General features: G+C 54.2%; 1 protein-coding gene across 1 annotated transcript; it reads right to left on the reverse strand.

Moving 5' to 3' along the window:
* Nucleotides 1-4,672: 4,672 nt before the first annotated feature.
* RGSL1 (regulator of G protein signaling like 1) lies at nt 4,673-21,951 on the reverse strand. The gene is made up of 19 exons (XM_063344064.1): nt 21,942-21,951; nt 21,089-21,171; nt 20,706-20,780; nt 19,802-19,931; nt 18,716-18,820; nt 18,213-18,374; nt 17,108-18,054; nt 14,476-14,707; nt 13,728-13,820; nt 13,191-13,299; nt 11,898-12,091; nt 11,299-11,416; nt 10,704-10,800; nt 9,497-9,626; nt 8,299-8,479; nt 7,462-7,600; nt 6,708-6,832; nt 6,432-6,541; nt 4,673-5,269 (listed from the first exon to the last, which is right to left on the reverse strand). The coding sequence occupies exons 1-19, from the start codon at nt 21,949-21,951 to the stop codon at nt 5,088-5,090; spliced, it is 3,222 nt and encodes a 1,073-aa protein (XP_063200134.1). The 3' UTR covers nt 4,673-5,087.
* Between the last annotated feature and the right edge of the window lie 1,814 nt (nt 21,952-23,765).

Genomic DNA, 23,765 nt, shown 5'->3' on the forward strand with positions numbered 1-23,765 from the left:
GTCGATACTTTTATTTTTTTTCTGTTCCTCCCTGCTTGTTTTTTCTCGCTCCCTGTGTCTTTCTTGTGCCCAGGAAGAAGGAAGACACCCGGAGATGCCTGTCTGGGTCTCAGCAGCCTGGGGAACAGGGGTGCTATGGGGAGCAGGGGTGCTCCATGCCACAGCAGCATGTTTCTGCTCCTGCAGGAGGAGAGGTGAGGCCATGGGCTGGGCTTCTTCAGCCTCTTGTAAAACGCCACGTCTCCAGCTTGCTTTGACCTTTGCATCTTCTTGCATGGCTCTGCTGTTTCGCTAAAGGACTGTGACTTGGAAGCCTTAAAAGGCCTTCCTGAAAGCAGAGAGCACTTAAGGATGTCCATACCAGAGCAACAATTAAACCCGTGGAGGCTGTGGCTTGTCTCTCTGGGGCGATCAGGCTGCTGGGAAGAATTTCCAGGGAAGGCTCGTGCGGTCTCCCTTGTCCTGCTTTCCGAGAAGCCAGGGGTGCCGGCAGGCTGGTGTCAGAGGAGAAACTTGATCCATGCACGGCATCCGCATGGCTTATTGCTCACGGAACGTCAGGCCAAGGGAAGACGGGGGTGGAGGAGGGGATGCAGAACAGGGACCAACGCTGGGGAAAACACCAGGCTGCCTCTCCTCCTGGCAGGGTTGGGGAGGATCGGCGTCAGGCCAGGCAGGAGGGAAAACCAGCGGCAAGGACAGCCGGACGGTATTGCAGCTGGGTGGTGCGGCAGTGCCTGCTGTCGCAGCCTGGGGATAAAGGTGTCCTGGGGAGGCAGGGGCAGAGCCAGCTGCCAGAGTTAGTGCTGCTTGACGTGCTGATGGCTCCCAGCATCAGTGCCCCTCTGGGAGGTGCTGCCTGCCTTTGCCTCCTACAAGCGGGCTGGCAGATCGGGCATGGTGCCCGAAGGCATGCTGATTTGGCTTCACTCCCCTGCTGTCATGCCTGTACGTGGTGTGTTTGCTGTGCCTCTGCCTTCCCCCCCCACCCCGGCTCCTGCTGGGTGACCCCAGGGACAGCTGGCTCAACCTGAAGGGATGGGAGCAGGTGCTCCCCGTCCTGTCGCTTGCGTGCTGGGGACACGCTTGTGTGCACAGGGATGGCCCCAGGTCAATGTGTCTCCTCTACTGCACTGGGGTAAAAACAGTCCTCAGAAGCAGTGGAGTGAAGATCACTCTCAGCCGCCGTTTTGCTGTGATGAGTATCAGGCACATCTGTGAAGCCTGCTGGGGAGCAGGCTCAGCTGGGCTCAGGCTGCAGAGCCTGAAGTGATAGAGGAAAGCACACAAAAATGGAGAAAACGCAGCTAGCTTTGGAGGCTGAAAGCTTTTGGGGTAAAACCAAGTTACAGCACAAGGTCAATTTTGAGGAGCTGGTTGCAGTTCAGGTTGTAGGAGTGGCATCAGCTTCTTAAGTCCTTCATTTATAGAAATGCTCTTGGACTTTGGATTTGTTTGGTTTTTTGATCCTCCAGAAGCAAAGCATTGACAAAGCGTTTGTCAATCATAACTGACATTTAAGGTAGGTGACCTGTCGTCACGGAATCACAGAATGGTCATGGTTGGAAGGGACCTCTGGAGGTTATCTAGTGCAACCCCCTGCCAGAGCAGGGTCACCCAGAGCAGGTGGCACAGGAACGCGTCCAGGCGGGTTTGGAATGTCTCCAGAGACGGAGACTCCACCACCTCTCTGGGCAGCCTGTGCCAGGGCTCTGCCGCCCTCAAAGGAAAGAAGTTCCTCCTCATGTTGAGATGGAACTTCCTATGGTCAAGTTTGTGGCCATTATCTCTTGATTTAAGTCATCTGCTTTAAATGCACCTGTGTTATTCCCAGGATGCAGTCTTCTAGGATCTGAGGGTTAAAAAGCAGCTAAAAATAGCTCAAACCTACAAAGCTGAGAGCTTGTGAGGGAGCTGTCAGGGGCAAGGTGTGGTGAAGGTCATGGTCTTTTCTTCGTGAGGTCCACAGAACATTTGGGACTTCAGCAGCTTCCTGGTGACTTGGCAAAGCCGCTCTGACTCAGTTTCACCTGGGGAAAACGAAGGTCTTTGATATCATTTGGTTAGTGCTTTGTAAACATACCGGCTTTTAAAAAACAAAAACCAAAACCAAAAAACAAACCACGTGACAAGGCCCCGAGTCAGGCATGAGCTGATTTTGATTGGAAAATCAGAAAGGCTCTGGCAAGGCAGACACCATCTCACCACCCAGGGACAGCTGAGTAATAAGCCAGGTGGGCTCTCTTGGCCTTGAGGTATTTAATTTGTGTGGAAATCACGGGGGGGTGAAGGGTTGAGACAGGGCTGTCAGGCATGCTGAGCAGAGGAAAGCGATCCTGGTCCTCGGTGAGAAGCACGGCTCCTTGTGCAGTGGGGCTTTGGGGACCGGTGGTCTTTGAGGACCCCCATCCTCAGGCAAAGTATTTACTGTGGCTGCTTTCTGGCTTTAAGCACCTTCCAAATGTCTGTAAAAAGACCCCAATTGTCCCAGCTATGGACGATGCAGTCTTCTACAGATACGTGTGAGGAAAAAGACTGTCGTGTGGGCAAGGGCATCTCCTTGGGTGGAAATACATATCATGGCATGTCCCCGCACTAGTTGCGGAGGTGCAAACTGCTGTGCTATGTTACCGGGCAAGCTGGAGGATGCTGTGAGTTGCTTTATTTTTAGGTCTTACTGCTGATTAAGTGCAAACTATGCAGCGTGTCTGGGCTGCTCAGCTTTTTTGGAGCACACTCCTGTCCCCGGTGCATTGGGAGGTCTACTCTTCCTTGGAGGTCTGTCCTTCCCTCGGTGCCTGCAGGGAAGGGAGAGGGGTTGCATCGATGGCCGCTGCTGATGGAGGCAAGGTGCGGGTGACTGGGGCCGAACACCACAGGTATGTGTTCCTTAGAGGGGGGTGTTCAGGCCTTGGAGGGGTGCAGCAACTGGGGATTTTCTGTGAATGTTACTGGAGATGGTAGGGGTGACCAGCATCCTGCACAGACCCGACCCAGTTGGCCTTTGGGTTTTAAGGGGAATCATAACTCTCCTGCTCTGGGTGCTTGTGCTGGTGTGGTCTGAGGCAGGTACTCTGCCTCCGTGACACCTACCTGCTCTGCAGGACAGGAGGCAGACTTGCTGAATGACAGCCTTTTCTCCAGACTTTTACCTGAATCTGAGAAAAACAGCATCCGCAAACTTTCCATCACGGACTGACACAGGGAGCCCTAAGGCCCAGCTCCCATCCTGGTAGCCAGAGCTCCCCTTGAAAGCAGGAATGCTCCTTTCAGCCCTGGGTCACCTTTTTGCTCTTCCAGTGGCACCAATTTCTTCTGGGGCTGCGGCAGCAGGATCTGGATCCCCTTCAAGAGTGTGAAGATAATGATGGTGTGATTGCCTGGAGAGGGAGAAGAGATGAAGCGCTCCGATGGCAAACAAGGGAGGACAGCAGGATGTGTTGTCCTCTTGGAATCCCATGGAGCTTGTATAGAGGTCAAGGAAGGGTGGTTGAGCAAGGACATGAGTTACCCAGATCTCCTTGACTGTGAAGCCAGCCTTTTGGGGGCTGCAGGGCAGGGGTGACCTGTCCCACCCCAGCTCTGCTGTAGGGTTGGGGGGTCATGGGTGGCAGATGGGAGGCTTGTGAGGAAATGGCATTTGGGGGGTGGGGGGCAGGCGTGTGCACAGCTGATGCCATGCACAATGCTTTGTCCTCACATGGGTGGCTTCTCTGTGGCAGCAGAGCTCAAGGGACGTGATTCTGCCCCTCTGCTCCGCTCTGGTGAGACCCCACCTGCACTACGTGTCCAGCTCTGGAGTCCTCAGCACAAGAAGGACATGGACCTGTTGGAACAGGTCCAGAGGAGGCCACGAAGATGATCAGAGGGCTGGAGCAGCTCTGCTGTGAGGACAGGCTGAGAGAGTTGGGGGTGTTCAGCCTGGAGAAGAGAAAGCTCTGGGGAGACCTTATAGTAGCCTTCCAGTCCCTAAAGGGGGCTACAGGAGGGATGGGGAGGGTCTCTTTATCAGGGAGTGTAATGATAGGATGAGGGGTAATGGTTTTAAACTGAAGGAGAGGAGATTTAGATTAGATATCGGGAAGAAATTCTTTGCTGTGAGGGTGGTGAGGCACTGGAACAGGTTGCCCAGAGAAGCTGTGGCTGCCCCATCCCTGGAGGTGTTCAAGGCCAGGCTGGATGGGGCTTTGAGCAGCCTGGTCTGGTGGGAGGTGTCCCTGCCCAGGGCAGGGGGGTGGAAATGGATGATTTTTAAGGTCCCTTCCAACCCGAACCATTCTGTGATTGATGAAGTTCATGGCCATGAAGTGGGGAGCAGGCAATAGGTCCGGTCTCAGCAGGACCAGCCCCTCCGCTGGGTGTAGAGGCACAGACAGTGCCACAGTGACGCCTGGTGATGGGAGATAGATTCACGCACGCACTGCAACTGCGCAAAGCCGCAACCCGCAGAACAAGAGAAAAGCAGGATGTGGGCGATAGGAGAGCTTCTCTGGAATTACAGGTATTTTCCCTAGCAGTTTTAGTGCCTTTTAAAGTCAACATAACCATTTTTTTTCCCCGGCTGAAAAGCAAGCTCTTTATCTAAAGGTCAGAAAAGCAAGATCCTTAGTTAAAGGTCATCGGTGAAAGTGTGATAAGGTGCAGAAAAGTGTCCCGAGCAAAAGGTGTCACGGGCATTTAGTGCAGTCAGAAACAGCAGCTATTTTTGGGTTGCGCGCTGGTTTGGTTTGCTCCAACCTCCTCCTTTGGTTGGAAGGCGATGGGGAGCAGAAGGCAGCCTGCGCTGCACCCCCCGGGTACCGCTCTGCCCTACCAAGGCCTGGCGGCGTCTGAACGCAGGCTAGGGCAGTCTGAGAGACCTGAGAGGTGGCACATCTCCTCCCATGACACACCACCCGAGCTGAGGGGTTTTATCTTGCGTGGCTCTGGTTATTCCTCCCTGCGAGCTGCTATAAGGAGCTGTGGCTTGGGGACAGTTGTCCGGGGGACATTCACTGCAGGATTAATGTCCACATGAGAAAGATCGCATTCTTTTTCTATGCATCCCCAGCTGTCTCTTCAGAGCAGTATATGAGTGCTCTGTGTAGTTAAATATGGGCTGTGCCGCTTAGGCAGGGTGGGATGCTCCCGATCCTTGCACCAGTTTGCACTGATTGAACATCTCTCTCTCCCCATCGGTTTCCTGAAGACCTTGGCAAACATGTGTCTTTGTCCCAGATAACACAGCAGGTAGCTCCTCTGTAACATGACACTTCTGGATTGTTGCTAGCTGTGAATACACGTGTGATGGGTTAGGTTTTGTCTTTTTTTTTTCTTTTTTTTTTTTTTTTCTGGTGGCAATAAGCTTTTGCATTAAAACAGCTGTGTTGGAGAAGGCTCTAGAAGTGCAGTGAAGCTCTGTAACAAGGTAGAGACTCAAGCTGAGCATTGCTTGAGGAATGTTCAAGGGGAATACCCAAGGTGGGCGGTAGTTTGAGCTAATAGACAAGGCTTGGCAGTCTTAGAGCACACCGGCATGGGGGTCTGTTATCCCAGCTTGTCTGCGGAGCGGTAGCTCAAGCACCTGCCCGTAGGTGTAAAAAAAAATAATAAAATCTTACAATTCTGCAGATTTTTTTCTTAACCAGATCTTGACAGTGATAAATGACAGGGAGCAGAACACCGGCTTGCTGACACCCACTCGACCGTCAAAGCAAGATTAGTACGTGCCTATCTTGGTTTCCCCTTTAATCAAAAATCAATTAGACAATTACCAAATGAATATTCAGCCAGGTTGTCAGGCAGACTGACAGCGCTTAGCACCACTTGCTTTGTGGTTTTCAGTTTAGAGTTATTCAGTGCATTGAAACTAAACAAGCGGATGAGAAAGGGGGAAAAAAATAATCCCTTTCCCCAAAGCCGTCCTAGTGAGTGTCACCTCAAATCCTGACGAAGCTTCTTCTGTGTTCCAGATGTTCAGAGCATCCTCTGGGTAGTGCCACTGAGCCTGGTGTTTGGCTGCATGGTTCTTCTCTTGTTCCCTCTCCCATCTGACTCGCAACCCAAAAGATTAGCTGCTTTATTTCTGTTTTAGGGCGTGTGCAAGAGTATTTTTAGCTCGGTTTTTGAAGTAAACAAGAGTTATGCAACAGCTCTTTGCTCGTGAAGTCTCTGCACCCACTTCCTTATTCCCCAATGAAATGGCTAAAAAACCCACGGGGCAATTTTGACTGACTTTGACGGGAAGGAATGGTTTCAAAGATGCTTCATTTTCCAATAGGCCTGCACCATGTGCATCCTCAAAGCTGGGTGAAATGGCTGTGTAAAGGAAGGAGTTTGGCTCTTCTAAGGGAAACCCTGTGGGACACCGAAAATCCAGGTCTGGACATCTCTGCATTGGAAGAACAAGCCTGAGGACAAATGGGGAGGGGTGGAACAGGAACTCAGCTTACTTGGACTGTAGATGTCAGATGATTCGGAGCGTTTTGTACTGGATGAAGAGACAGGCACCCTCTCCTTCACAGAGACCCGAAAGCTCCTCATCACCTTCCAGGTGCAGAACCTGCATGAGAAATACTGAAGACAGCAAACCTCCAAGCAGACATCTCCAGCTGAGTTCTGGGGTAGTGTCTCATCCGCTTTTCCATCACGCCAGAGAAATGGATGGCTGGAGAAGGAGGCTGGCATCCACAGAGCCTCCCCCACCTTGGGAGAGAGGGGATAGGTACCTTCTCCAGAAGTACATCAGGATGGGGAAGATCATGACCTTGGCCCTGTGGTAGAGGAGACGATTCAGTAGCCCCTTGGAAGATAAACTCCAAATTAAATCTCTCTCTTCTTCAGAGATGTTTACCTGGCCACAGAAGAGACTTTACCTAACCAAAGCAGTTTGTGGCACTCCTGATGGGCCCTAGAGACAGGTTTCTCTCCCTGACCCCACCCAGCATTTCATCAGTCTCTAAGAAGAGATACTAGTTATGTCCTGGCCACCTGTCCTAAGTGCAAGGACAGGATTTCCCCTGGATTTCTGTGGAAAGCACTGTTCTGCTCTTTCCAAAGGGAAGAGAGACAGAGCCACAGCTGCTATAGGGGAAGAGGTGGATGCAGTGGGGAGGGGATGATGGTGACATTGACCTCGGGAGAGTGAAAGGACTGAATTGGTAGAGTGCAGCACCTGTCTTGGTGCTTCAGCCATGATATTTCTCCAGCAGGTAGGAGATTTTACCATGTCCTTGTCCATGCACTTGTTCTCAATCCATCTGGGTCAAGTGCTAGAGTGGGCCTAGTGATGGATCAGTTCCCATTCCGTGGAGTCCAAGTGGACGTCCCAAGTGCCAGAGCATGCTCTGAAGCTCCTTGGCTGGAGCGGATCCAAATCTCTGCCTGGTTCCCCTTTCCCCGACAACCGCTCGCAGCTGCAATGTGATGGTCTTGAGCAATGAGCAGGCCTTCAGCCTTCCTGGGTGGGTCTCAGCATCTTACCCGCAATTTGGGAGGAATGTCGGAGTTCAGGAAGAGTTTGCTGATGATGGCAACTTTCCTTTTGAGAAAGGCAACTTCCTTTTCCGACTGCATGTTGTGGGCTGCCAGAGCTTCAGCTGAATCAGCCAGCCTGGAAAACCTGCAAGGGCATGTGGGGTCTTGCTCTGAGACAAGTGTTCTGGCTGCTAGGCTAGACGGTCACGTTCTGTCTTAACTCCATATTTACTGGGTCAGAAAAAGCAATCCACAAGGTGTGGAATAGTGAAAAAGGTGGGATGAAAAGCCACTTCCCTCTTCTATCGCCCTTGTGGCTATGGCATTCACCCAGGGGATGTGATGTTTGCCCCTCTTCAGGAAAAGAGAGGAATCGAAACCTGGTCTTGCACACACTCGTGCTGTCTGCGGGGCTGCTGTGCGTCAGCCATGGCTTGCTCTTACAGGTTTGTCAGGGAACTGGACAGAGCCAACGGAGAAATGCCACAATGGCAAGTCAAGAAAGGTGTAGGCAAAATGTTAAGACTGCTTGGGACTATCAAACCAAAAGTACTTCTAGAATACCCAAACCCTGAGCCAAGTGACTTTTTCTGGTTGAAAGGCAGGCGATTGAGGGCAGGTAACCATGAGCTGATTAGATGTAGACAGCTACGGGGTAAGACTGGTTGTGTCTTTGGCTGCAATGTGATGTCCAGCCTTGCATAGAGGTGCTGATAGGAGTTTAGACCTTAGTGAGTGCTAACAAATCCATGGACCAGGCTTTATCCGCTGCTGAGAAATGGGCACTACTCACAGGATAAGGAGACTTGTGGTACCTGAGCACCCGGTGGAAAGGGAACTTACTTGTTGATCTCCAGATAAAAGCGGAGGTCGTTGACGAGGAAGTTGATGGTAATGAGCTGGTCGTCAAACAGGTGGCGTTTCACGAGTACCACCTCCTTGTCCGGTGGGGTGCTGGCAGGGGCCGTGAGGGGGCGGGAAGTGCTGACGGTGCCACTGCTCTGCATGGATCTGATCGGCAAGTCTGAGAGAAGGGAAGAGCTGTTGTGTCCTGCTTCTCCCAGCACTGGGTCTGAGGCCAACTGGGCACCTGGCGCTGGGCTGTACCCTGCTCCTTCACCTCACCCGTGCTTGCTTTTCCTGCATGCAAGTAATTTGCCGAGGGTCTTTCTACCTAGGTGGACTACAGGCTTCCCTCAGCCAGGCTTTCCAGGGAATTTGGACCCATCCAGTGTGCAGCCTTCCTTCTAGCTTAGTAACCTCCTCCATCCATCCTCCTCTTTGGACCCCTGGAGTGCTTATGTTCATTGTTTTCACAGGGGATGGCCACAGTACCTTAGACCAAAAGTCTGCCTTTCTGCCTCGCCGTTATCCTGTCTCTGACAGAGGCCAGAAGCAGACAACTAGTAAGAAGAAAAGGTTACTTCCCCCCCCATACACAATGTTCTCCAGCTCCCCAAAATTCTCATTTCCAGGGACTTCTTTATCTAGATGGGGTTTGTGTGTATTTAGCAATTTCATTTCTAACAGCTTTTCCAGCCTCCTTTCAAACCTGTGTGTAAACTTTCGGGTTCTACATCCTTTGGCACAGCACTCTGCTGTTCCTCTCCCTGTTGCATGGAAAACCATCTCCATTTGTTTATTTTGGCCTGTGTCGCCTCAGCCTCATTTAGCACCTCCTGGGTTTTGTGGAAGTGATGCAAACTTGCATATACATTATTGCTTGAGAGAGACGCAACAGCATCACGGGGCATCCGCAGCAGAACGCCATGTATTGCATGAATGTGTATGTGCGTGTGTTGCCTGTGCAAAATTCTGCACCTCATCTCCTGACTCCAGCGCCTGAGCGTGCAGATTTCTGCACAGCAGTATCTGGCATCCTGAGACACCTGCTCTTCTGGCTCTTTATGTGCCTCCAGCAGAGAAAAATAAGCAAATGGGGACAGGAGATGAGCCACAAGTTTCCTCCGTTTACTTCTCTGCCTAAACCCAGGACTGTCCTGAGGAGGGAGGAGAGGGGGTGGCAGGAGTCTAGCCATACTTTCCTCCTCATTTCCTAGTTCCCGCCGGAGAAAGTCCTCAAACTCCACACGGTGTTTGTCATTGTCCATCTCCCTCTGGAACTTAGAGATGCTCTTGACGATGTCGTGAATGGCATACCAGGCCCATCGCTGTGGAGACACGGCACAGCTCACGTCAGCAGGGCGGCACAGCCCCGGGGAGCCAGCCCCTGGCTGCAGCAACAGGGTTTCTCCCAGACAGAGCCCTCCCATTTCATAGAATGGTTCGGGTTGGAAGGGATCTTAAAGACCACCCAGTTCCACCCCGCTGCCCTGGGCAGGGACACCTCCCACCAGACCAGGCTGCTCAAAGCCCCATCCAGCCTGGCCTTGAACACCTCCAGGGATGGGGCAGCCACAGCTTCTCTGGGCAACCTGTTCCAGTGTCTCACCACCCTCACAGCAAAGAATTTCTTCCTAACATCCAATCTAAATCTACCTTCCTCCAGTTTAAAACTGTTACCCCTTATCCTATCACTACAATCCCTGATCAAGAGTCCCTCCCCATCCCTCCTGTAGCCCCCTTCAGGTACTGGAAGGGGCTCTAAGGTATCCTCTGAGCCTTCTCTTCTCCGGGCTGAACACCCCCAACTCTCTCAGCCTGTCCTCACAGCAGAGCTGCTCCAGCCCTCGGATCATCTTCATGGCCCTCCACTGGACCCGTTCCAACAGGTCCATGTCCTTGTTGTGCTGAGGGCTCCAGAGCTGGACGCAGTACTGCAGGTGGGGTCTCACCAGAGCGGAGCAGAGGGGCAGAATCACCTCCCTTGACCTGCTGGCCACGCTTCTTTTGATGCAGCCCAGGACGCGGTTGGCTTTCTGGGCTGTGAGTGCAGGCCCAGAAGCTTGGACCCACCACTGTGAGCTGGAGCACTAGAGCTCAGCCTTGGCAGTGGGATTTGTGACCCAGCCATCATCTTTGCTTTCCGGTATTTCTGGGTTTCAGCTGGGGCCATAGGTGGGAGTGTGAATCACTTGTCCGGCCCTGACCAAATCGGGTGGAGTCTGCACAGAGCAGGACTCCAGAGCCTGCAGGAGTGAGGCTTTACCTATCATCTGCCTTTTTGCAAATCACCAAGTCTGACCCCCTCACCCCATTCATGTGAGCACTGCTTGACCAAGAGCACCTCCTCTCTTTCTTGCCTGGATGACGCACTCAACCTGACAGCAGAGGTGGTCTTTCCTTACCAGCTTGTCTGTCATGAAGTTCCCTGTCCTGTGCTGCAAACGAAGGTTAGACCTAGGCGTATCGCTCGGCGGGAACAGTTCCTGGTACTCTTTAAACCTGCCGGATGCAAGATCAGAGAGAGAGAGAGAGCACCGAGGGCAGCCAGACCCGTGAGGAGGGCAGTAGTTTGGTGGAAGGGTGGCAAAGTCGGGGGCACAGCTGACAGGGATAGCCCTGGGTTTGGGGTCTCACAGGACGTCTGGAGGAGGTTGGAGAAAGGGATAAGGGTCTGGATCCCCTCCCCGGGTTCTGTTCTTGCGTGTAGCTGGCTTGGGAGCATCCACCCTGCTTATCTGCAGTGTGTTTCACCCTGCAAGCCCAGCAGTGATTTGGTCCCTACGGGACAAGCCCTGCTGGCCTTGCACAGAAATGCATGGGCAGCTCCAACAGCAGTTTTGCTGGGGTGGGGGTCAGGCTGGGATTTCAATGCATTTGCCAATAGGTCATAGGGAAATACGTTTGTAGCAGCTGCTGTCTGTCAGCTTGGGGTTCCCATGAGAGGGAGGTGTTTGTGTAACCACTGGACTTAGGAACCAGCTCAAACCAGGTCCTCACCATCGTTTTTCCATTGCCTTCTGGACAAAGACTTGTGCTGTCGTCAACATGAAGGGGCTGACTACTTTGGTATCACTTATTTCTTTGATGATTGAACTGTGGCAATCCAGCTGCTCCTCTGGAAGAGAAGTGCAGTCACTACCTGCCCCTGACAGCCCCCTCCGAGCCACCATGACATCTCTTCCTACCATCACATCTGCAAGTGGCATCCCGCCCCATCTCTGCCTGCCCTGCCTGCTGTTTGCTGAATTTGGTTGTCTCGTCTCTTTTCCTTTCTATACTGTGCTAATTGCATACTTTGGGAGTGAAGCTGTGACTCCAAGAGCATCTAAAGGAGACAAAATAGGGAAGAGCTATTCCTGCCACTGCATGTTGCAGGCCTTGGTCAGTAAATGCTGCCAAAGAAGTAGGCCACCTTCCTAGAAATGCAAGTGTCAGTGGAAGGCCTCAGCAAATAAATACTCCACTGGACGGGAAAGGAGAATTGGCAGGTCCCTGCAAGACGATATGAAATTTGCAACCAGCATTCAGCTCGGGGGGAAAAGAGGCTTCCATCACAAATGGAGTAAAATGAAGGGGGGGGGGTGGGGGGAACCTACCAGCTGGGATTTCAGCATGGAAATAATTTCTGACAATGCTGTTAATGAGGGAGCTCTTTGTTTTGGGATTGGTCTCTGAGGCTAGCTTCTCCACAGCCATCCAGAAACGCAGTGGTTCATCTGCGTTGCGCTCCTCGAGGAACTGCTTGAAGAACTGCAGGTGGGCAGGGTTGTGCAGTACTTTCACGAAGTGCCTGTAGAGGAGGAGACACCAGGAGATGTGATCTCTGTGCCACCAGTGACCTGGAAAACAGCCAGGACCTCTGTGCTTGCTCTCAAACAAGAGACGCCTGAAGAAGAGCTAGAAACACGTGGATGAGTGGTGCGTGTGGATCTGTGAGACAGATGGGTCAGCGAAAGTACTGGTGGAGCACAACCTCCATCCACTGAGCCACTGGGATTCCAGGTGGGGATTCTCCTGACGTGCTGTTTCTTTTCCGCTATGGGTGCATCTGCCTAACCTGTCAGATATCCAAAGGAACTGTTCTCAGCCTGAAGAGGAGGCTTCATTCAGGGAGTCAAGGAGGAGGCAGGACTTTGGGTCTGTGCTGGGGACCTGAGAACCTGCAAATGGAGCAAGGAAGCCCTGCAGAGACCAGGGGAGCGAGACAGGTAAGGATGGGGCACCTGGAAGGACTGGTGGGAGGAGGTGGTTGTGCTCCCCTCTGGCACTTGCTGAGAATGAGCAATAATTTCTCACCAGATGGCAGAGAACTTCATGGGTTTGGCCATGGAGAGGGTGTTCTGGAGTGAAAAACCCTTGCCACTTGCAACTGGTAGATCAGGAAACAATCGACAGACATAAAGCCAGAGGGCAGCCACACTGTAAAGATTCAGCAGAGCTTTGGAAAACCAGAGCTGGGAACGGACTGGATTTTTAGGTAATTTCTGAGGTTAGCAAACCCTTATTTGAAAATCAGTGGACTGGGTCAGATGTTGTCTTTGTCTAAGTGTGGCTCCTTAGACTGACTTTCACAATAAACAGTAAGAGTGGCACCTACTCAGGACTTCTGTCCTGGTTACCATTTATATCCCAACATGGAGCTGTGAGGGCCCTTGCCTGAAGTATTCCCAGGAGGTGAGACATAAGCCATGTGGACATTCACACAGTCAGTGAGGACAGAAATTTATGTGTGGTCACAGACTCCCCAGGCCACCCATGCCTACATCTGAGAGGCCCCAGTGATGAAGGAGGGACCAGTGGCACTACATAAAAGCACGAAGAAATATCTGCCTCCTGAAAGAGTGGAAGTAGCAAAAAACAGCAAAGCCCTGTGCTGCAAGGTGCCAGACCTGGGTCTTCTAGATGGTTTCTCTACTCCAACAGTGATGGACTTCGTCTTGCTCGATCTGTTTTTTCTCGCAGAAAGAGCCGCCTTCTTTGTGCTCTTGTGTTCGGCGGCTGCGGGGACAGAACATGGTTGGTCCCTTCCTCAGGTGACAGTCAGAGCCCGCTCACAGCTGTCCGCGGGGTAGAGGACCCCAAAGAAGCCCAGGCTTCTCCCGAGCTACCATGTTGATGTCTGCACGGTGAGCCCAGCTCAGGAGACATGGGGGAACTCTTTGCCACTGCGTGGTTTGACCACTCCTGTATCTGCTTCAGAGAAGCCCTCCCACTTCCACCCTCTCTGACTGGATTAACACTCCGAAACACACGCCTTTCAAGGGTGGCTAGGCCTCTCTCTACTTCTGGACATGTTGTATGGAATGATGAGATGCAAGCAGAGAAGACCCCTGCTCGTCCAATCGCCTAAGGGTATGCTGGAGCACTTCCAAGGGCGTGATGGTTGGCAACCCACCCTACTTCTAGCCTGCTCAGACTGGACTCACCAAGTGACGGACTTCTGGGACGCGGAAGCTCATTTTCCTTGTTTGGGCTATCCACAGCCAGCTCATTGGATATCATCTTCTGGGAGTCTGCATCTGATAGAGAAGAGGGGAGAGATCCAAAGTTCTTTCCTCCTGTCTACGACAGTGCTCACTCCAAGTGCTGTATTGTGATCACTACTTGGCTTTCCTTTCCCCTTCTCTGTCCTGTTCCCATGATCTACCCGTGACACTGCATTTCTGAGGCCTGAGGGTTCTACCTACCTCAGGGTTGCTACTGGTGACTGCTGTCACTCTCAGTGCATTGGCAGGTGCCCTGAGATTTTATGACATTCTCAAAAGATGATGAGAAGACAAACGTTAGGTGTTACACTGGCGTGGCCAGCCCCAGCATCCACAGGAGAAGGTCAAGGTGTAGAAGTGGAGTGACGCTGGCTGTCACTGGCTTTGGGTTTCAGTTACTTTGCTGCAGCCTCTGGTGACCGAGGCCAGTGCAGGGAGGTGGCATTTGGGGCCTCTGGTACCGGCAGGAGGGAATTTGTCCCATAGGCCGCTGCCGAAGCCTGGATTACAGCTGATGGCTCCTAGATACTGTGTCCCAGCCCACTCCATGATGCTCATGTGCTGCCAGCAATACGGCAACGCACCAAAGCCTGTGTGTTGGGGGCAGTGATCACCACAGGGGCACAAAATATGCTTCATCACACCGGGCCAACGTGAGCCCTGGCAGAAATTCAGAGCCTCCTCTTACCAGTCCTGCACAGGAGAGGTTCCACCTCTGCCTGGATGGAGTCCCCTTTCCGGAGGTCCCGAGCGGCAATTAATCGCCAGTGCTCAGAGGAGAGACCTTCAAAATTCCTCGTGCCGTGCAAGGCCTGGCTCAGCTTCAAGGATGTGTTTATCCGCTGGGACAGGAGGAAACGTTCATCTTTCCCAACAGCCTGGCCTTGCATCTCGGGCATCGGGACATCGCTCCGCGGACACTACAGCGAGAAAAGCAGAGGGTGGTGGCACAGAGCACGTACCCCATCCGAGGAGCTGCTCCCACACTGTGCCCGAGGGAGTAGCTGCATGTTTTACTGTGCCTTGGAGTACAAGCCCACCCAAGACAGCTCTCTGCTTTAGCCTCAATCCCTCTAGGAAGAAATCTATGTGAGCACGAAGCTCAGCATAGACCTTAAACCTACCCGTGCAGCTGTTTAAAGCTGGCTCACATCTGCCTGCAGCTGGGAGGTAGGGGGGACATGCAGCAGGACCTCCAGGAGGTCCAGACAACGGCTTGCCGGCAAAGGCAGCAGCTTTCCTGAAGATGCCGACATCCACCCAGGAGGGCTGAAAAAAACCCTGAAGGTGTCCCCGGCAGCCAGGTAACCTCCCGTGCCTTTTTGGATGGCTGCTTTCCCTGGGACTGGCTGTGCCTCCCTCGCCCCTGGCTGACACCCACCCTCCCGCAGGCTTTGTCCCTCCCCGCCGGCTGGAGCTTGCACGGCTGGCCAAGCAGCAGGGGCAGAGCAGCTGGTTTCTGACCGAGATACGGGCTGCTGAGAGCAAGCACCAGAAATAACCCCGCTAAGCCCCCGAGCAGTGCCCCTGTGACATCCCTGCAGCAAGACCAGGGAAAAGCTTGGCTTCGGGGATGGTGCCCACGGAGAGCACGGCCTCGACACCTGCTGAAGTGCTAATTGTGCTCCCAGACCAGGTCTGTGCTCCGAGGGGGTAATTTCCTTGACAAGAGATGCTTAAAAACCTGGGCGGCTAATTAACTTACAACCAAGAGCGCTTAATGAATCAGGGTCAGGAGCTGCCAGCTGACTTTTCCAAAATGCTCAGCTCCCGCTGACTGAGATGCTGGCATCTCTGTGAGCCAGGTCTCCGGGGGGCACCAGCCCTGACAGTTTCTCCTCACCATTTCTAGGATCGGCTTGCAGATTTTTACACTGCAGTTTGGGGAAAGGCCTCGCGGTTTGTTTGAAGAACGCTGTCTGCAGCGAGCAAAACTGCCTGCAGAGACCCGAGCAGGTGGGATGCTCAGGGCTTCGGACTGGGAGGAGGTTTCCTGGTATAAGGGTGGTATAACGCATTTGGGGTGTTAATAAGTCTGAGGTATTAGCGGGATTTCTGCTGCCAGGAGGGATAATAGTCTGGGAAGACGAGGGCTTGTATGACTCTGCTTTCTTAAATCATCCCTTCACACAGCGGAAAAAATATGTGGAAAACTTGAGGGCGGTTGAATCATAGGCTAAAAGGCTGCATGCCCTCTTCCCCTCCGCGCGCTGGCCGGGCGCTTGTGCGGGGACGGGGACATCCGCACGCACATCTGCGTGTGAGTCACATAAATAGCAGGATTCGCTGTGGGCAAGGAAAAAAGGGGGAGAGCTAATTCCAAGAAACGTTTTGCCCGTGAGGCAGTCACCCGGTGCACTGCCTGCTGCTGGTCTCATCCCCGCCTACCCTGGAATACTGCTTTTAAATCTTGCTTTTGGGCCGGGTCGTGGCCCGTCTCAGGGGAGGTCTCGCAGGGTGTGCCTGCAGCGCTGCCGACTTAAGGGATGCTGCGGTGGAAGAGCTGAGGATCATTGCTCCGGGCAGCTGGAGCGGGGAATGCTCTGCCGTATCGCCCTGGGGCAGCGTTGGCCAGGGGGATGCACTGGGATGCTGGACCATTGGTGCAAATGCTGGGCTTCACCCCCCGTCCCCCCCTCCAACTTTTCACATCCCTACTGGTGCCTGCACGCCCTGCAAAGATGCCCGTGTCCCCTGTGCGTCCCCTTTACCACAAACTGGAGGAACGTCTTGTCGTCGTCAGCCAGAAATTCCTCATAGGAGCAGCAGAGCACCTGAGGAGGAGCAAAGGCGGATTGTCCTCAGGCTGTGCTCCAGCCCCACCATACCCCGAGGTCACAGCAGTGTCGCTGAGAGCAGGTGACACCTCGTTGAGATGCCCAGGACAGCTCTGCCAGTAGCTGTACACCCAGGTCGTCCATTAGGCTGCTCAGAGGCTGCCCAGAAGTGCTTGGGTTGTAAATGTATTTTACTTGTGTTGTGCTGGAACCACTGACTCGGATGCAGAAGAAGAGCCGCTGCCCTGCCATCCATCCCTTGGCATCTAATGACTGAGGTCATCAGCTGCTAAATGACTGCTTGCCTCTGCTCCGCGACCCGGCAAACTGGTGAGGATGCTCCTCTCCACTGGCCTTGGCACATCCTGGTCGCTGGTTGCAGGGCAAGGTGGCTTGTGACTGTTTTTTCCTTTCCTAATCTTTTTTCATCTTCATTTTTCAAATATCTCCCTTTTTCAATAGGCCCACAGCCCTCCCACCAGTCTAGGGGTGCCAATGCCGGCTGTACCTCCCAGCCTGACCACTGCCAACGCCTCTCTGTACCTTGCAAATCTCCTTCTGGGCTCTGAATATGCGGGGGGAAAATTCTCCAGACACCAGATGGTCCCGCAAGCTCCTGAGAGTCCTGGTCTCCAGGGGAAGTTGCTGAATGGTGCCCTCCTCCAGGTAGGTCTTGCATATCTTCTCCCCGATCAAATGACGCAGGCAGAAACTGTTTTCTCTGTTGGGGTCCAGCACCACAGGCAGAAATTCCTCCAGGTCATGCCAGAGATCCAGGAGAAGAGTCTCCATGGACCGGTCCTGGCGCTTCAAGAAGTCCCTGAAGGGCCGTCCCGCGCAGCTTTCAGCACTAAGGGCCCAGGGAAGGAAACTCAAGGTCTTGACCGGCATTTTCAGGGATGGCAGCTGGACAAGGGGTGTGGAGGAATGCAGGTTAGAGAGGACTTTCTCTTCACGGATGTCTTCTGCGTTGGGTCTAGGTCTTTTGGGAGAGGTTCCTCTTCCTTTGCCTCTAAAGGCAGCGTTTGCAGTATGCTCTGATAGCTGAGGAACTGGTCCCAAAGCATCCTTATCCAGACGTGATTCCTTTGTGCTCCCACCTGGCCCTGACTGCCTTTCTGGTTGCACCTGAAAAATGGGCATCTTCATTTCTTGGGTGTCTCCTTCCTGCTTGACCAGAGTCCAGATCTCCGCTTTGGCCTTCTTGCTGCAGTAGGGCCCCGAGAAAGCCCGGCTCCTTTTGATATGCATCGTGAAGACGTTCTCTGTAAAGCTTGAGGGCTCCCGCCAGCTGGCCCGCAATAGACGCTCCCGATATTCCTGCAGCAGAGGCCAGCACGATTTCTCATCCTCCATGCCCTTCTTGCAGTGGATGAAGAATTTAGGGAGCCAGTAACTCTGAATCATAAAGAGGGCCTGTTCCTGCATCTTGCTTAGGATCTCCCTCCTGGTGCTGACGGGTTGAATGTGCCTGGCTTTCGGCAGTGATCCTGAAGTGGATGCAGGGAATTACGATGGGGAGATAGCTCCGTGCAGACTGTTCCCCGGCCAAACAAAGATGGTGATGGTATCCCATCTCCCTGGGAGCATCCAGGGATGGCCACCTCCCTGGAAGGGCACCGCTTGTCCTCAGGTCCCGTGTTCTTACCAACGATGCTCCTGCAGAGAGTGACGACGCTGGAGCCTTCACGCAGGTGAGTGGCTTCCAGCCTGTGGAGCAAGGACAGGTAGAGGTCCCTCTGCCTCACGTCTGACTCGTCAAGCCCCAGGAGCCTTTCGGTGGTGAGCCAGAAGTTGATCAGTTCTTCCCCTATGGATCGGACAAGGGATGGGAGTTGGAGGGAGCCCCTGAAAGCCCTGCTGATAAACGAAGCAGCCTGTTTTTTTTTTTTAAAAAAAAGGAAAGTGGGAAAGATCACCTGGATGAGCCGAGGGAACAGCGTAGAGAAGAGCCAGGGTTATGCATGCCCCTGGCGTGCAGCACCCTTGCTGGGGCTCTGCTGCTGGCTCATCTTCCAAAGCCATGCCTGGGATCGCAGTGTCTCCTGTCCCACCGGTGCTTACCTGCGCCCCCAGCTCCATGCCAGTGTCCCGCCGGGCATCTCGCCTGTGCCTGGCTGAGAAGGGGCTTGCGGAGCGCCCCGTGCCCACCTGCCATTCCTTGGATGAAGGCCCGAAAGTGCCACATGCCCTGGCTCCCGCTGATGCACTTCTCCAGCAGCCACCGGTCAGCGCTGTGCCAGTTCAGCAGTTTTGCTGTCAGAGAGGGAGCGCAGAGCAGGGCATTGGAGGGGGGCATGCAGCAGCAGCCCCCAAGAAAGCCCTCCAGAGCCCACCGCCATCCCCCAGCAGCCCTGACACAGGCTGCCGGAGGGCAGGAGACCAGCAAATTGCACTGAAATGGGAGTTTCGGACAGGTTGTGGGATGCACGTGTGGTGTTTGCAGGGACGCAGTACAACCCACTCACATCGAGGATAGTCTTGCCCGGCTGTTGTGCCTCTTCCCCTTGCAAACATCCATCATTTTTGCCTGTGTTTGGGGCTTTGCCCTCAATCTCCTTCAGCTTGAGGTTCAACCCCACTGGAGAAGAGGCAGCCATGCATTCAGAAACGGCACTGGAGCCAAGCCTCGATGAATTGCTTATTTTTCCGAAACGAAAATCTGCATCCCTGCTGCTGTAGCTTTCTTTCCAGTGGCCTTCCCCCGCGTTGACATGCAGGCTGACAAAGCAGTTGGCTGGCCTGAGATGGCTCGTCTTGGGGGTAAACTGAGCATGATTCAGACTTGCGGCTGGTAGGAGACACCACGGCATAGGCCTGTTTTCCCAGCGTAGGGTGCATCAGACGAGGAGCACATCGCAATACACTGCGAGAGCCCTGGGCACCCTGCACAGCAGCAAACCTGAAACACCAGGACCCCCGTTTCCCATGCCCGAGGATGCTCTTCATCCCTGCTCCAGCCATGAACTGCATGCGAAACCCTGCCAAGCAGCTATTTCAGCTCAGCTCCATGGAGGCAGCGAGCCTGCACTGACAGTGCTGAGGGGTGAAGCCCCACTCCTCCCATGGAAAGCCCTGGATCTGCTGCACCCCTTAAAAATAGGAGGTGCAATGCCTTTTTTTTTAACCCGGGGCAGAACCCACTGGGCAGGCACCATGGGGTGACAGCCCCGGCGAGAGGAAGCCCTGCTGCGCCGGCGAAGCCCCTCCGATTTCCTCTGTGCCGCGATGACTCACCTGCTTCCCCCGACCGAATGAAACCCAGGAGCTTCTGGCAGAGGACGAGGTGGAGGCACAGGCTGGATTTGCAGAAGTGAGGCAGGCGGTGCTTTTCCAGCCAAGCCAGTAAAGCCGGGGGGCTGGGATCCTGCGGTGCAACCCCCGCGCCCGAGGAGAGGATTAGGCTGTGAGCGAGGAGCCGTCTCTTGCCTGGGAATTAGGGTGAGTAACGGGTCCCTGCTATGGGGGAAGGAGGCAGGGAAGGCGCCGTGTTGCGAGACGGTGGTGCAAGCCATCCCCGTGCCGAGAAAGAAGGGGGGATGCTCGAGCTGTAGCCCCTGCCTGCATCCCCGTGGGCTCTGCCCGCAAAGCTGAGAGAGCCAGCGCTGCGTGGCTGCCTGCGAGGCTCCTCTCCTCGCAGCCTGCCTGCTTCCCCCGGAGCCCAGGCGGGAAGGCACGGCAGCTTTCTGTGGCAGCGCCGAGAGGAGTAGGTTCCCTTTTTCTCCGGGATCCGAGCGCCGCAAACAGTGCTCATGGCTGTGGGGAAGGGAGGACGTCCGTGGGGAAGGCTGTGCCAGCTTGAGGATCAACAGGACTTTGCTCCTGGTGAATTCAGGAGGAACGCAGGACACAAGGGGCTGATGTTTCCCGTCCTCCTCTGCCACCACAATGCGCTCTCCTTAACTCCAGCTGTCGATGTTTACCAAGGGCTGGATGGACCCCAAAAGCTGTACCAGGACTTTAAATGGCCTGTGCTCCTCCCAGGGCTTAAAAGCAAAATGACACTTGGGTTTGAAATAATATCCCAGCTGCAGGGACAGGAGAGTCAGAGACCGTGGCCTTGGCAATGAGCAACTGGCTCCTTCCCTCCCCTGCCCTGCGCCCTTCCTCCTCACCCTCCTTGCAAGGGGCATTTTCTCACCAGGTGGCTGGGCAGCTCTGGCCAGAGGTCCCATCGGCCCACGCTGCTGATGTAAATGGGTGTCTGGCCAAAAACCTGTATTGAAAGGAAGGGGGAGAGCTGAAAGAGATGGAGGGTGGCAGGGGAGCCCAGAGCCCAGCTGTTTTTATCTGGTTTTAGCTGTTTGTTTTTTTTTTTCTAGTTAGTCCTCTCTACAGAGAAGGGAATCATCTTGCCTTTCAAACCTCTATTCCAAACTGAGCTCCTCAGGTTTCCCTCATTTTCCAGCCTGAATGTGTTGTATTCCCAATTTTCCTGGGGCCTTTAACACCACAGAAGCTGAAAAAGTTCACCTGAGAAGAGCTCAGAAAGGTTCCAAGCTTTATGGTGCAGAGCGGACTTACGGGAAGGTTCAGAAATGTGTTGAAAAAGTCGACAAAAAGATCATCTCTCAGCAAAAGCCCCATGTCCGTGGAGGCGATGGTTGCTACAAGGGGGAGAAAAGAAAGTTACCTGGGCTTTGTGTTGCCAAGTGTGACATAAATGCAAACCAAAGGATGAGTTTTGACGGGGCTGGAACAGAACAGCTCTAGGGGATGTGCCGTATGGGCTTGTCCTGTGCATGAGCAGGAGGATTTGGACTTGGGACAGTGCATGAGATTCGGGTCGCAGCGCACCTGCACGCTGTGGGTGGGCGGCACCAGGTTCAGCTGTAACAGGAGCCTGAAAGTTCAAACGGCAGCTTCCTAAACAGCAAAGGGACACGGTTTGTGGAGGCTGGGCACAAATGCGATGGTATCCGCAGGGCAGGAGAAAGGAGGTGCTCTGCCCCTTCACCTTCCCTCGACACCAGGTATAACCCTGCTAGCATGGAGAGGAACTGTGTGTTGTGCCCCGGTGCTGCTGCTCCAGCCCCACTGCCCTCTGAGTTCTCTTGCTCAGGTTCTGGTAGCAAATCCCCCCAAAATTAGTAGGCACCATCAGGATGGGGGCAGGTTGTGGCTCTGGGTAGAGTGACATTCACTGAAGACACCCATCCCATCCTCCCAGGAGCTTGCTGTGAAGTTTTATTCATGCCTGGATGCAAGGGGGTGGGATGGCATCAGCCTGCGGATGGGTGGATGCCCTTGGAAATGTCCACTTGTGTGAAGGCACAGCTGTGTCACCCCCATTTCAGAAGGCTAATGTTGCTTTTTCCCTGCTGTCCCCTTTGGGATGTGCTTAGAGGGGCTGAAGCCACCAGGAAAGGTAACTCACCGGTGGCCATCGTGCTGCCGTGTTCCAGTGATGTGTTCCAGAGTGCTACGCTGCTTGTGACACGCTTGTCCTGGTCCTTGGGGGTGCCAGGGCTCTCAGGGATCACAGGGCTCTCAGCACCTCCCTCTCTGCTGTCCTTCGGGGAAATGCTATTTTCCAATCACCAGCCCTGCAAACACGCTTGGGCAGTCCTGAAATGAAACCCTTCCCCTCTCCTCACTTGGGCAAACTTCTTGCCTCCAAACCAGGTTCTTGGTAGCACCTCAGTACCTTGCGCGGTTGCTGTCAGCGCGTCTGTTCAGGTGGTGACGGAAATTTCACAGGAGACCCCCGCCACAGCTGCGCCAGAGAGAGCAACCCCAGGGTCCTTATTAGCTGTCCTCCTTCCTCAGATTTGGGACTGAGACCCAACCTTGGAGACCCTCCAGCGGGAAGAGAAGAAAGGAAGAAAGAAAGAAGCACATCCCTCTTGCAGTAGCGGTGACCTGTTTCCTGCACAGGAGGAGGACTCTGCTCCCCAGGTGGGTATTTGACCCCCCCTGTGGTGTCAGACCTGGCAGGACTGCTAGTGCCCTCCAGGTTTTGGGCACCGTCGTGCCTGGGGTCTCTGATGTGCCCCATAGCAGGGAGGTGGGTCTGCTCTGCGGTCTTGGCAGGCGTGGGAAGGGTTTTATGGCCTCTCCTGCGCTGGACACCTTTCCTGCGCTTGCCTGAGGTGGGGGCTGCGGGATGGACGCTGCCAACCCGGTGTTTTTAAGAAGCCCTGAGATTTCTCATTCTGGGCCATCAACAAAATGCAGTGGCGTTGCGTTTGAGTGTCATGTCCCCTTCTGTCCCTGTCATCGTACTGTCACCTGCGTGGTCACAGGGTAGATTGAAAACACGCTTAACGGTGTGCCGCCTCCCTGGAGCCGCGGTGGGTGCAGGCAGCGGTGGGTGCAGGCAGCGGGGAGGCAGGATGGCTGCCCGCACCCCACAGGGTTCCCAGGAGCGGGGCCACCTCACGAGGTGGCGCTGTCAAATCAGGAATATGAAGCTGTCCCCAGCAGCAACGGGGCTCTGCATCTCCGCGACAGGCTTGTGCCTCCAAGGCCGCAATTAGCGCGGGGACGACTCCTAATTAATTGCTGGACTGGTGCTGGCGACCCCAGGGTGACACTCCTGGGCTTGCTGGCATGGGCTTGCCCCGTCACCTTGAGCAAGTGAGCTCATTTCTTTGTGCTGTACCAGGCCAGGAGGGACACGAGAGACTCGTGAAAGCGTGTTAGAGGTCACGCCTGAACTGGCCGTGCACACACGTGTGCCCCGGGGAGGTCACCTCCTGCCACGCTGCACAGCACCGGCCACCCTGCGTTACTTGAAAGGGTTGAAGCTGTTGGCTTGGGCGGTGGCGTGCGCATCCTCGTGGCGCACGTGGGAGGTGTGCCCTCACGGCCACAACGAAGCCACGAGCCGCAAAATATCTGCTTATTCTAGTGGTGCTCAGGCAGAGCTGTGGGAAGGAGGTATGGGAGACCCTGGAGAGCAGCTCCCGTCACAAATTCATCAGGATTTGGGCTGCTAAGCCCAAGAGAAGAGAGGAGGAGGGAGGGATGAGCTGGCATGGTGGCTGCCTTGCACGTGAAAGACTCAAAAGTCCTCAGGGAAAGGTTGCAACTGCCAAAAATATATATTTTCTAGTTGGCAACTGAGCAGATGCCCAGTGAGATCCTCAGAGGCTGGTGTAGCTCTGCTGGTTCCCGTATGGTTCTGGGCTTAACCCCAGCGGGACTGTGCTGGTTTCTGCCGGGAAAGGACCAAGGTTGTGAGCAGGAACAGGCTGAC

Source organism: Chroicocephalus ridibundus, chromosome 8 (genome assembly GCF_963924245.1).
Source record: "Chroicocephalus ridibundus chromosome 8, bChrRid1.1, whole genome shotgun sequence".
NCBI classification, from domain to species: Eukaryota; Metazoa; Chordata; class Aves; order Charadriiformes; family Laridae; genus Chroicocephalus; species Chroicocephalus ridibundus.

What these genes read in the sequence shown, in the direction of transcription:
- RGSL1 (XM_063344064.1), bottom strand. An exon ending in ACACATTTCTGAACCTTCCC is followed by an intron (nt 20,781 to 21,088) that starts GTAAGTCCGCTC and finishes CTTTCAATACAG; the next exon opens with GTTTTTGGCCAGACACCCAT. An exon ending in ACTTCATGACAGACAAGCTG is followed by an intron (nt 9,627 to 10,703) that starts GTAAGGAAAGAC and finishes GTGTCTCCACAG; the next exon opens with CGATGGGCCTGGTATGCCAT.